The sequence below is a fragment of the Ictidomys tridecemlineatus genome, chromosome 4 (assembly GCF_052094955.1).
Source record: "Ictidomys tridecemlineatus isolate mIctTri1 chromosome 4, mIctTri1.hap1, whole genome shotgun sequence".
NCBI classification, from domain to species: domain Eukaryota; kingdom Metazoa; phylum Chordata; class Mammalia; order Rodentia; family Sciuridae; genus Ictidomys; species Ictidomys tridecemlineatus.
Genome location: NC_135480.1, coordinates 197,653,749 through 197,667,147, shown reverse-complemented (window position 1 = coordinate 197,667,147; position 13,399 = coordinate 197,653,749). Strand labels below are relative to the sequence as shown.

Below are 13,399 nucleotides of genomic sequence, written 5' to 3'. Positions count from 1 at the left end.
CGCGGGTGCACAGGACCCAATGAGAGGGAGAGGTAGGGAAGACAGCAAGACCTTCCAAATACAGTCCTGGCTTGGAGGGACTATAAGTCTCATCAAGTTCTCTGTCGGCAGTTAACCCTTGACTCTGAACTTCCTTGGGGTAGGTTCTCATTTCCTTAGAATAGATTCTCTTCATAAATAGTCATCAACAAAACTGTGGACTTCTTGAGCCTACAGTGAGTGGACAAGACCACCCCAGGCAGACTGGCTTAGGAACTAGTCAGAATGTCTGGCTAAGACACTGCCACTGCCCCACACCATATCCAACCACCTAAGGGGCATGGCCTGCAGCCAATCAACAACCCCCTCACAAATCTGCTGCAACAGCGCCCTGGGTGGGGATTCACCTACCTTCCCCACAGATCCAGAGCAAAGTTGGTCAGAGAGCCCATGCTCGCCATCACCACTCTATCAGCCTTCACACCCTCCTGGGCAAGGGAGGAAGCAGGTGCTATGGAAAGCAATTACCCAGCACCATCCCTTCTCCCTCCCGTCCATCTTGCCCAGCATCATAAATCAGCAGATCAAACGCAGCCACTACTCATCAGTTCTGCCAAGAGGAAAGGGTATGTGGAAACCCAGAAGCCAGGGGGAGCCCATGAGAAAGACACTTGAGAATAACTGCAAAGTTGCAAATGGAAGAGCCAGTCAATAAGCCTGCCCTTCTGTTCCAGAGTCCCCTTCCATTTGAGGGCCCACCTCTACTGCTACTTCATCACCGCCTTAGGGATTTCCATACCATAATAGCCTCTGCAGAGCCCCTGGTGACCCTGGACTCCCCCAAGTCTTCCTGGGAGCTGCCATGTTCTCTGAGAATGAAAACACTCTCCAGAGTGTGAAGACACTGGAGAAACCTGGGTGCAAATCCCATCCCTACCACTCATCTGCTTTCCACTCATGGAAAGTGACTCTTACCTTTCAGAATCTCAATTTGCTCATGAGTAGAACAGGGAGAGAGGGCAGCACTGTGCACTGGTTGAAGCACAGACAAGGGAGCCAGGCTGCTTGGGTTTGAATCCTAGCTCTGACAACACAGAACACACTACATGGGCTGTTGTGGGAGTGAAGCGAGTTTATCTGTGCAAAATGCTGGAGACAGGATCCAGCCCACAGGACGTGCTCAGTCACATTAGCCAGTATGTTAGAAAGGGCTCTGCCTTTGGGTCCAAAGAGATCTGGATTCTAAATCCATCATGAGGCAAGTCCTGAGTAAAAAAAATTTACTGTCTAGGCCAGTCTCCTCTCCTGTCAGACAGGGGAGGACAAAGTAAGAGTGGTCCAGAGGATTGGAAATCTGTATGTGCATCACATAATGCCCAGTGCACAGGTGCTTCACAAATGGTAGACAGTTTATTGAGGTGACTATTGACAGAACATGAAACACGTGTTAACAGAGTTTGTGAGCAGAGACCACATAAAAGAGTGATGGGGGTTGGGGGCAGGGGCTTCATGAATAAAGCTGGACTGTCTGCATTTCAATCTCAGCTCTACCACGTATGAGCTGCAGGACTTGGACAAGTTGCTCATATATCTGGGACTCCATTTTCTTTTCTGTAAAGTGGGGATAGTAATAGCACCTGTCCTTTATAGTGCCAACGTAGGGATGAAGTGAAGAAATGTATTCTGGGCACAGAGCCCAGCCCATCCTCAGTGGCCACTCAAGGGCAGTGGGTGGTGCCATAGCAGCACCAAGAGAAGCCTGCCTGAAGACAGCAAGATGGAAGACATCTGTGTCCCACCCTGCTACAGTGGCTCCATTCTACAACAGCTCCAGGGGCTTCATGACCTGAATGCAGCAAACCAAACCCCAGGAAAGACTTCATGCACCCCTCTGTGTCAGCCTGCTTTCCTCCAGGAATCCTGCGCCTGCAATATTAGTTTCTGGTTTTGCTTTTTGAGACAGGGAATCTGAGGCTCAGAGGAAAGTTGCTGGCGGAGGTGGGCCTTGGACCAGACCTGGGAGATCAACTACTCATCAATGGGCAGTGCAGGAGACAGGGTTTTGGCTTTTCAAATTCCAGCTCCTGACTCACAGGTCCAGATCTCCCTGCACTTTCACCCCATCCTCGATCCACGGTCCTAGCAAATACTTGGCCTCACGGTGGAGGGTGGGGAGTGCACCCTACCTGGCCTGGCCTCTCCATAGAGAGTCGCTCTCATCACTGAACAAGACCCCTCCAGCTTTGCTGAAAGACCTCCACTCCCAAATGGGGGCAAATGGCAATTGGTTCAGTCCTGAAATACTGGCTTGTAGGGGCTTTGACTCCACATCTACTCACATCCCATCCCAGGCTGGGCTTGAATTATATTACAGCTATTTGTTTGATCCTGGGAAGTGACCTCATCTCTCTGAACCTCAGTTTCTCCACCCATAACCAGGGAACCGGCCAGAGGAGTAGGTCTTGGTCGCAGAGGTAGGCTCCTGGAAATTAGGAGCCAAGTTCCAAATTAAGCTCTGCCCCTTCACCTCTCTGAACCTCACTCACCTGCTGATCATCAGATCTCAACACCCTAGCTGCTCCAAGCACCCCCAGGAAACCAGGGCACTGGTTAAAGGAGCTTTCCAAAGGGGGAGCCCCGTGCAAGCACAAGAGAGGGCTCCTGCTACTGCTCTGAGGTGAGTTTATTTAAAAGCCTTCACAACCTTAAAAACAAATGGCAAGATGGATTAATGGTGGGACTCTTAGGCCCCAACCAGGGAATAAATTGCCTGGGCTGGGTGAGGGTTTTTCCCCAAAGGGTGATTTTAGGCCATTCACATATTGGGTTTCAGTTTCTACATCTGTGAAATAGGAAATAAAAACCCTCCTGCTATGAGGAATCAATAAGAATACAGCTTGGGAAGTGCTTAGGCAAGCCAGTGGCACACAGTGTGGCACAATTCTCACCCCTCTGCAAGAGTTCTCAAACTTTGGGAAAACACAGTTGCCCCATCCTCTCAGAGAGTGTAATGCAGAAGGTCTAGGGTGGGGCTCAAGACCTGCATTTTGTTAGGTATTCCAGGCAATTCCTCCTAGCATGGGCCCTCCCCTGTTGGTCTATGCATACAAGAGGGGAGTTTTTATCACAGTCCATTGTGAGCTAAGTTTCCTGATGCAATCTGAGGAGGCTGGAAAGAAGAAAGAAGGCATGAAGGGATAAGGAACAGAGGGGGTGGAGCTGGAAACAATCTATTAATCAATCTCCTCCCCAGCCAGAAACAGTAATTGTTGAGGCTCACACATCCTTCACGTGCTAACAATCTGCAGCTGCAATACAACGCTTTGATTATGAATGTCAAAAAGACAGAGCATGAAATTAACTTCCCCTTAGTCAGTGGGCACAGGGAGATGTTACACTAATTCACTGCCCTCGGTATGAAAACTCCCCACGACAACGTCGCATCAAATTAGAGCCTATGCTACCCTGGTGCCATCTATATCTCTGCCCAATGTGCTCTTTTACCATCAGATTGAGCCTGTGAACAAGGTCTCTGCTTGTTGGAGAAAGGTCAAGGCAACAGGCAGAAGGTGCCATCAGGGCCTAAATGGGGATGGGAGGGTGGCCTGAGCCAGGTGGGACAAAGGCAGGGCCCCTCAGTTCCCCCATGGGGGAGGGAAAGGGTCACTGTGCTCATGAGTAACAAACCCTGCAAGGCACTGAACAGGGAAATAACTCCTGTGCTACTGGCCCTGAGAGGTAAAGCTTAACCCAAGAGCTCTGGGGGCTCTTCTAACACTGAGCTGGCAGTAGAACCAAAACTATAATCCCTGAACTCCCTCTCATCCAACCTGAGCCATACCCACAAGGGGTGGTGGGAGGGGCAGAAGATGGAGAGAGGGCAAAGGCCTGCTCGGCTGCCTCTGGGAGAAGGTTGAAGTAGCAGGGTCTTGAGGCGACCCACTGGCCCATCCCTCTGGCAAACCCTGAACACCTCCTTTGTGCAGTCCACAAAGTGCTCTTTTAGTGCCTCCACCCAGCACACCAACCACCAAGGCACTGTCACTGGCCAAGGTCTACTAGGGGATGAGCCAGGAGTCAGGGGCATGCAGGCCTCCTGAGCGAACACAGAGCAAGAGCAGAGACCCTATTATTCTTAGCATACTCCTAGGATTGAGTCTGACCTCCAGCCTGAATTCACTTCTTACCCTCCCTCAGAAATGCCCAGGGAATTCCCAGGCAGAGTGCCAGGGACCCTTGCAAGAGGGATAAATCCTGCCTCCACCTCCCTCCCCTGGGACCTTATCTCACCACCCACCTGGCACAGATGGAGACATCTAATGCAAAACTGGTGACTTCCATGGGGACTTGCTTTCTAAGTGCCAAGGAAGGGTCTCATGTGTGTATGCAAGAGGGTATGTGGTGTGGCCTGTGCAAACAAGGATGGGCAGTCACATGCCCAAGGAAGACAGATACCCTGTAACTCAGAAGGGAATGGTAAAGCAGGCACACCTGGGTCCAGGAGGGAAACATCCATATCACCTGCATCACACTAGTCTCTTGAGTCCTGGTGTCAGCCTGAGTGAGGGATGAGCAGGTGTTCTGAGACAGGTGGCAGGCAGGATTATGATGGACAAAAAGGGGTGCAGAAAGGAACTGTGGCTTGTCCACAGTTGTAGAGAACAATAGGCAAGGCCTGACCAAAGCCCAGATAAGGGATGTACAAGCTGGGTCTCACTTCACACATGGGCCACAGGTGACTCCACCCTGAGCACTCGGGAGCTGAGAACAGGGAGCTGGGTCCTAGGCAGAGATTTGGTGGTGGTAGCTTCCTAGGGTATGGTTGGAGCAGAGCCAGGGGTGAGTATCCTCTGCAGGACCCACAGAGTAAAAAAGGGGTTAAGCACAAGTCAGAGTGGACAGTGACTCTGGTCTTAGGCATGTCACCTGGCCACTCTGAAGCAGGGACAGCCTTAACTCAGTTCAGGCCTCCAGTCCACACCTACTCACACATCCCATCCCAGGCTGGGATTCTTTCCAAGGCCTTCCTTCTAGAAGGATGGATGGTCTGATGGCCAGAAGATGAAAATCACCTGAGTTTCTTCATGCAGGGGGAGCTTGACCCATCACCAACAGCCAACCCCACAGGAGAGTGGGCTAATAGCCCAGAGCACAGGAGAAACTTGGCACCCCAAACCCGCCAAGCACTGCCCCCCCCCAAGAGTCACCAAGCCACTGGGGGAGCCACATGCTTTTTCTTTTTGCCTATTCAGTCTCCTTATGATCTCCTCCAGTTTACTTCTGTGGCCTTCTAAAATAGCCATTAATTAGAGCCTGGTAATTAACTTTCTGGTTCAAATAATATTTTGCAAAGGAATTCCATTAAAGAGTTGATTTGCATATCCTTAGACATGAGGCCTGGTAATAGGCAGGGCTACTTGGGGAAACTGGAGGAGATTCCACTGTACCCTCAGGCTGCCTGGCATCCATTTACGAGGATAGTCAGAGAACTTGGGACATTCTTCCCAAGAAAGTGGGCAGCTTGTTCATAAAACCAGCCAACAAAGGTTCACATGCCCAGACAGAAAATGCACCATGTACAAAGATATGCACGCATGGGGACCCAAAGAGATCACGCTGCACACTTGAGTACAGCTGGGCATATGTAAACACTCATGCACACACTGGTAGACACAAACACAAGAAGAAACACACAATAATAATAATTGTAACCAACACTTAACTGAGCACTTACACTGAGTCATCTACCTATATTTAACCTACAAAAATAGCTACTTCATATGGCCCAATCTGACATGACGTCATATTGGTCTGTTCCAAAAGCTGTACATGTATTAACTCACTTAAAATGCACAGACATGTACAAGAACATTTACATACCACATATAGACACCTTCACAAGGACGGGGGCATACTAGCAAAAATACAAAAACATGTACACACACTTGTTCAAAGAAAGGGTTCTCCAGCCTTTGAAACCCCAATCTGGAGCTGATCACATTCTCACCAGCTAATTTCCACAGTTCCTAAAAATATTGCCCAGTTCAGATCGCTGGAAGGTACACAAGGGAGCTGCAGATATAAAAGGAGGGCAATAAAAATGAGAAAGCAAAAATAAATTGGCTCTTCTATGTGTCCAAGTTGTGTTCTGTGGCTTTCCCCTCCCTCTATGGAGTTGAGGCTCAGAATCAGGTGCTCACAATTATGGCTCTGGTCAACCCTGCCCCCACCCCCAAGGTGCCCATAAGGCTCCAAGTTAAAAGCTGCAGTCAGGAGGGGTTCTGGTTAAAGGGCCTGACTACTCTGAAGGTCCCACCTCCATGCCTTGGAGGGCATGCCTCAGTTTCCCTGGATCTAACAGTACCTTCACTGCCTATCTCCCTGTAGGGCAGAAGAGCTCTCACAGTGCTTTATAAACACAAAGCCTCCTTAGAACAACCACTGTATTAAGAATTAAATCAGATTCCCTTCTGGAGAGGCAGGGAGAAGAGAGTAGAGGGAGGGCAAGGCCCAGCTAGCAGTCCTTGCAGGTAATTAATGAACTCCCTGTCCTACCACTTATCTGTAGAGTTTAACAGGCAGGCTCCACCTACACTGGCCTCTGGGCGCTGAGGAAGTCCAAACAAGGCAACCAAGAGTTCTGCAAAGGACTTGTGGGAACATTCTGGAGGCAAAGGACAGGAAGAGACAAGTCTCAAAAGAAGCAGCACCAGTGACCATTAAACTTGGGAAAGCAATATTCAATAACAAACAACTAAATGGAAAGATAACAGAGAAATACCATTTTTCTACCTATTCATGACAGTGACTATTTTAATGATAATATTCAATTATTTTAAAGAGTGTAAGGAAAGAGGTAGGCACTCTCAAAAATTAGGGGAGAGTAAATAATTACAGGCTTTTGGTGATGAGTATTTTTATCAAAAACCTCAAACTTCATATTTGACTTAGTAATTCCATTTCTAAATCTTTATCCTTTGGGAAAAAGTCAGAGATAGACAAAAATTAATACCCAAGAATTTAATTCCCCACATTATTTTTAATAAAGAAAAACTGGACATAACTAAATGCCTAAATTATTAAAAGTAAGGATGGCTCAAACATAAGATAGAACAATGAAGCAGGGCATGGTGGTGCACACCTGTAATCCCAGTGACTTGGGAGACTAAGGCAGGAGGACCACAAGTTAAAAGCCAGCCTCAGCAATTCAGCAAGGCCCTGTCTCAAAATAAAACATAAAAAAAAAGGCTGGGAGGTAGCTCAGTGGTTAAGCACCTCTGGTTTCAATCCTTGGTGCCAAAAATCAAATAAAAATAAAGCAATGAACTTTTTTTTTTCTTGGTACTGGGGACTGAACCCAGGAGCTCTCTCCATTGAGCTACATCCTCAGCTCTTGGTACTTTTTGAGACAGGGTCTCACTAAGTTTCCAAGACTGGTCTTAAATTTGGAATCCTCCTGCCTGATAGAGCATCCCTGCAGCAATGAACTTTTCAGATAGACTTTTAAAACACACAGAGGAGACATTCACTTCCCCAGGTATAAAAAGGAAGAAGGGTCACTTTGCCCAGCCACTTCCCGTGTTCAAGGTTAATAAAGATCTTTTTGGCTTAATTCACTTTACCAGCCACAGCAACATCTATTATCTCTCTTGAATTTTAGAATGACACTGCATGATAACTTCTTATTATTCCCACATTGTAGATAAGAAAATTGAGGCTTACCAAGACAAAGTGACTTATCCCTAGCAATATTAACTAAGACTGAAAACACACAACACTTGACTCTTTCCCATGGAATTTTTTATTTAATAAAATTTTAGAAACATTTTAAGAAATGTGAGAGACCCAGTGCTAAATGCTAAGGAAACAGCACTGAATAGGACAGATACTTTCAAATAAGTATGTGCTGAATGTATTAATATTAATGTCTCCAAGGACATTTTCATCATTGTGCCCATTTTACAAGTGTATAACTGAGGCTCAGAAAGCCTAAGTGACTTGCCCCAGGAATATCTGGCTTCAAATCAAAGATCACATACTCCCATTACTCTTGGTGTGGTCTGAACCGCACTACCATCTCACCATCTCCATGCTTCACAAACCAGCCCCAAGGGAAGGTGGAGAAGGACCAGACCCTCCCTGCCTACGGTAGGGGATGAAATGGGAACACATCCAGGCCAGGGTGCCCAGCCCCTTCTGAAGAACTGTCCACAACCAAAGCAAGAGAACAACTTCTACCTTCCTTTCCCCCTGTTCCTTACCAAGCTTCCTCTCTCTCCTTCCTTCAGGGACTGCCTCACCCCTAAGGAACAGAATTGACCTCTGCCTACTCAGGGCCATTGGGGAATCCCCAGAAGCCCCCACCACAACTTCCAAGTATCTCCCCTTCCTAGTCCTCCATCATCTGTAATCCCACCATTACTAACTTTTCCAACAGCCCACACATTCCCTGGAAGAGGCAATGCATCTCTGCAGAACCAGCCCTGCTCACCTGCACCAGGTTGCGTTTACAAGTAAAGTCTTGCACTAGGCCAACTGACAAGAAAGGGAATGGGGTACTGCCACTACAGGGATAGAGACCAGTGGAGAGCCAGAGGAGACACAATCTTAGCACAGTATCAGGAGGAAAAAGGGATGAGGAAAGAATAATAATGCCAGTTGACCCCCAGCCCCTACCCCGCCACTCCTCAGGAACATTAATAAATTAATGAGCACTTAGAAATCATCATCTGGGAAGGCAGAACCACCACATCCTGTATCACTTTTACCAACATTAAAACAGCCCTGTAAATGAACCACATTTCCAGCTTACAAAATGAAAATGCTTTTGCCAGCACACCTTTCACCTGGAAAGCGCTCTGAGCAGCATTCATTTCTGCTATCCATGAGAGAAATGATTACCTGTCCTTGGTGCTTATTGCCAAAGCCTCTAAAGGAGAAATGAGTGTCTAAGGAGCCCAGGGACTATGCAGACCAGCTGTGAACCTCCCTCAAAGCCAGATTCAGGAGAATAAGTACAAAGGCTCAAACCTGTCCTATGGCTCTTGAGTCCACCAAGCCCCAGCTAGCCTAACTCCAATCTCACAATCAGAGAGCAGCATTTCCATACCTTAGGTACATTCCTCTCCCAGGGAGTAGAAAAATTGCAGCACGGAACCAACTGGTTTCCAACCTCTGGATCAGAGAGTTCAGTGCAAAAAAAGAACCTACCTAACACAGCAGTTTGCAGAGCACACAGGCAGCATACAACAAAGCTTCTTCAGTTACCATATAAATCACAGATTCACCCCAAGGTGGATTCAAGTGGCCACCCCACAATGCCCTGGGCTGCTCATCTTCATGGGAGGGCCATGGGAAACAAGGCTCACACTTACCACCCTAGAAGCCCTCAGCCCCTTTCCCATCCCTGTCCCCATCCACTCTCTCTGCACTTACCCTAGCCCCCAAGGAGAGGCATGGCAGCCAGTGGAGGTCATGTGGAGACAGGATTCAACTCTTCCTTGCTGCTAAGCCAAACCAAAGGCAGCCTATTCTCTCCTCCAGCCTTCACTAACACAACCAACTCACTCGAAGAGTAGGAGTAGGTACCTCTCCACTAACCAGGTTTGACCATGAGCTGGGGAAGAGGGGTCACCATAGTTGGTTTTACTCACTCAACTCCAAATAGAAAGACTCCAGGGACTGCCCCAGAGAAATATCTGCCCGCCCACCCACCCCAGCAGCAGCCGGGCAAATCTATTCCTAAGCAAAGCAACAAATCAGGAGCCCTCGTCTTTCAGCTCCAAGGCTGGGTAAAAGGATTTCAAACCCAGTCTCTTTGCCTGTTCATGGGAAATCTAGATTCCCTTTCTGTGCCAGAGAAGCCACCAAGCCAGATTTTGTTTACAGAAAATTAGTAAGACAATTCCACCACTGCCAGTGACATTCAGCTCCCACCTCTACCATTTACCCTCAATTTCAAAAACAGGCTTGTAGTTTCACTCCCAACCCCCACTCTGCACCCCCTTAACATGTAGCAAGGCTGATCTAAAGCCAGGATGGGGAGGACCTGGACGAGGTCATCTTAGCCATGCCCTGACCTCCCTGCCAGGGTTGCCAACCAAGCGCTTGCCAGTTGGGTTTCTTAGCCGGCTTCCCGCTGGAGGGAGGTAAACACGACATGCATGCCGCCTGCTCCCAGGAGGGGAGACACACTCAGAGGCCGGATGCCTGCTGTCTCTTCTGCTCCCCAACAACCACCACATGCACACAAAACAGGTTACGTACACAAGCCCCCGCATGCGGGTGCAGAGGGTCCTGACCCCTGCCAAGGAAAGCGCAGAGAAGGGCATGTTCCTGGGGAAGACAGCTGGAGATGGGGGCCGGGCGGAGGGAAGGAGGCAGCAAACCGGGTGGCCTGCCGCCCAGACAATAACAAAGATGGGAAGGCGAGATTTTCAAAGACGCAGTGGCTGCACCCAGCACTGAGCTCTGGCCTGGCTGCATCTTCCTGCCAGGGCACGCCTGGTCCCCTGGGGCACCATGGCCATCAGAGAAAGGCTGAGGGTCCTGCCCAGGGTTGGGCTTGGCAGCTGGGGCAGGGAGCCAGCTGCAGGCAGTGGTGGGGCTGATGGAAATTAGAGGTCTGGCAATTCTACTGGGATGTAGAGGGGTACTCTCTGGTAAGATGCTGGGGTCAGTTAAAGAAGACACTCAACCTTGGGCAGGAGTTAGGCTATAACTTGCACTCCTTTGCCGGTTGGAACCAAGGAGGAGGGGAGAGACATTTTCATTCTACCTATGCTTCCCCTACAGGGAGTGCCAATTGTACGCGGACACAGCCCAGTGAAGGCAGCTGCCAGTGGCCTGAGATGTTGGGGCTGAATGCTGAAAAGCTCCTTGGTGCACCCCACTCTTTCACCTCCACAGGCTAGGCAGGGACACGTTCTAACTGGTAGAAGAATCCAACGCTCTGCCTGAGCAGAGTGGAAAGGTGCCTGTGGTTGGCACCACTCAAGGAGGAGGACCCAGTCCCCAAGAGGCTGTGCCGGCCCAGTGCCCCAACGTGCATGGCCAGGATGGCTTGCCCTTGCGAGCTGTAGCCTGCTCCACTGCCGGTGACTCCCCAGCAGGCTGAACCACCTTCTTCCTCTCCTCTGCCCCACGGGCCACCTCCCTCTGGAATTTCCACACCTGCTCCCTGCTTGCCAGGAGCAGGAGATACCCCTGGGAGTGTAGAGGTGAGGAAGGGAAGCAGCTGCCCAGGCTGGGAAGGCCCTTCTTCCTGGCCATGCCCCTGAACTCAGGGCCTGGGCACTGCCCGCCCCAGCCCCCAGCGGAGCACGTGCCCTACTTAGAGCAGATGTGCCCCCTAAGCGGCCCAGCCCCCTGCTCCTCCCCTCCAGATGTTCACCCTTTTCCTCACCACCGCGCGGCAGGGTCTCAGCAAAACCCAGACGAAAAATGTCTTTTGTATCGGACACCCGGGGGGCTCCCGACGCCAGGGATGGGTCCTAGGGGTGGAGGCGCCACTTCCGTCCCCAGCTCCGGCACTGCACGGCCCGGGAAACAATGCCCACCTCGACCAGGCGAGACGGGACTTCTCGGCTAGCGCACTTCCCGCCCCGGGCCTCGGACACCCCCTCCTCACCTCACCCAGGGGGGAAAAGAAAAGAGTCCTCGCCTCGGGCCCCGGTCCGAGGTGGTCCCCGCAAGTTCCTGAGGGCGGCGTGGGGTCCCCCCCGCCCAGGTAGCGCGCCTGAACCGGGGCTCGGGCTTTGTCCCCGCGCCCTCGGGGCGCATCCCGGGCGGCGGCGCGGGGAGGCCGGGCCGGGCGGCGGCGGGCTCACCTCTCATTGTCCGCGGCGGAGGCGGCGGCGGCGGCGGCTGCGCTCCGGAACCCCGGCAGGATGTGGCGGAAGCTGTGGTTGCGGTCCAGCTTGGGCTGGCTCTTGGTGCGCTTGATGGAGCCCTTGAGGCGGCGGCTGAGGAAGCCCTGCGCGCGGGGCGACAAGAGGGGGAAGGGGAGGCGGGGTTAGCGCGGCGGCGGCGGGCCGGGACCCGCGCGGGACCCGCACCCTCGCTGGGCGGCCGCGCGGCCGAGGGCGGGCCGGGCTCGCGCTCGGCCCCAGCAGCTCGCGGCCAGCGCCGCCGCCCGCCCGCCGACCGAGCGCCGACGGTCCGGCCCGCGCAGCGCGGCCCAGCCCACCCCGCGCCGCCCGCCCGCCAGCCCAGCCCGCCACGTCGCCCCCGCCCCCTAAGCCGCTGTTGCCATGGCGACGCCGAGCCGAGCCAAGCCGACCGCGGCCGAGGCCGCCCGAGCCCCCCGGCGCCGGGGCGAGAGGGGCGGGGCCGAGGGGCGGGGCCGTGGAGGGGCGGGGACCCCCGGGGGCCTGGACAGACCGCCGCCTCTCACCTCCGCCTGGCCTCGCAGCCTGTCGCGGGGAAACGAGGTCACCTCCCTACCCACCAGGAGCAGTACACGCCCCCTGCTTTCTCCACCTGTGAGGCCGTGCTGTCAGCCCGCGGTTCACAGATGGGGCGAACTAAGGCTCAGAGAGCAGGCGCGTGGTCCTCTGAGGGGCCAGCCGACCGCCGCCTGGTACCCTGACCACCTAGACCTCTAACCCAAGTGGCAGCCTCTGACTGTGCAGGTGGAGTCTGAAACTACTGTACCCCAGCAGGGACAACCACCTTGGGGACAGGAGCCCTAACACTCAGTTTAGGGCGAGGAACAAGGGACTGAAGTGCAAGGTACCCCTATTGTGTTTTTCAAGATTGGGGACACCCCATTGGGACCATTCTTCCATTTACCAGGCTGCATTGGAACTCAGGTTACAGCTTGAAGCTGCCCCATTCCAAGTGCTCTGGACTAATGGAAGAGCTACAGAGAAGAATGGGTTGCATCAGTGCTCCCTTTACAGGTGATGAGGACATAGGGACTCCAGAGGCTACCCACAGCCTGGGTTCTGCAGGGCTTGGAACATGAAGGCAGCTGCAGGAAAACTGCAGGGAGGAATCCCTAAGGGAAGAAGAGTTTTCTGGGAAGGGTTCTGGCACACACTGCCCCTACCTCGAAATCCAAGTGATTGAACAACACAAGTGAATGGAAGAATAACTTATTTTAAAGTTGATGTTGTACACAATCTGAAAACTATATTTCATCCACCATGCAATAAGGGTTGCCTTGGCAGCCCTCTCTGGGTCCAGGGAGTGGGTTGGACATTGGCTGTAGAGCTGAATTTGTCCAGCTCTAGGGCCAGAGAACCATAAACCCAAGAAGGTCAAACCTTAGCTGTATGAATTATCTCCTATCAGTCACACAAACAAAAAAAAACAGCAAAATATTATCTGCACATGAAGCCTTGCTCAGAGAGGTAAAGTGATTTACCCAAGAACACCCAGCCTCCAGGTCTGCCTAATGCCAGAGATTTTTCCATAA

General features: G+C 51.8%; 1 protein-coding gene across 15 annotated transcripts in view; it reads right to left on the bottom strand.

Annotated features, from left to right (window-relative positions):
• The window catches only part of Dab2ip (DAB2 interacting protein), a 249,500-nt gene that overhangs the window by 131,945 nt on the left and 104,156 nt on the right, over positions 1 to 13,399 (bottom strand). For 14 of the 15 annotated variants that reach the window (XR_013438282.1, XR_013438281.1, XM_078048122.1 and 11 more), the window contains one exon: positions 11,808 to 11,953. The exons of the other annotated variant lie outside the window; for it this stretch is intronic. Coding sequence is in view for 11 of the 14 variants with exons in the window: in XM_078048122.1 (XP_077904248.1) it covers positions 11,808 to 11,953 (146 nt within the window). In the remaining 3 variants the exon portion in view is untranslated. The remainder of the gene's footprint in view (positions 1 to 11,807; positions 11,954 to 13,399) is intronic. 15 annotated transcript variants of the gene reach the window in all.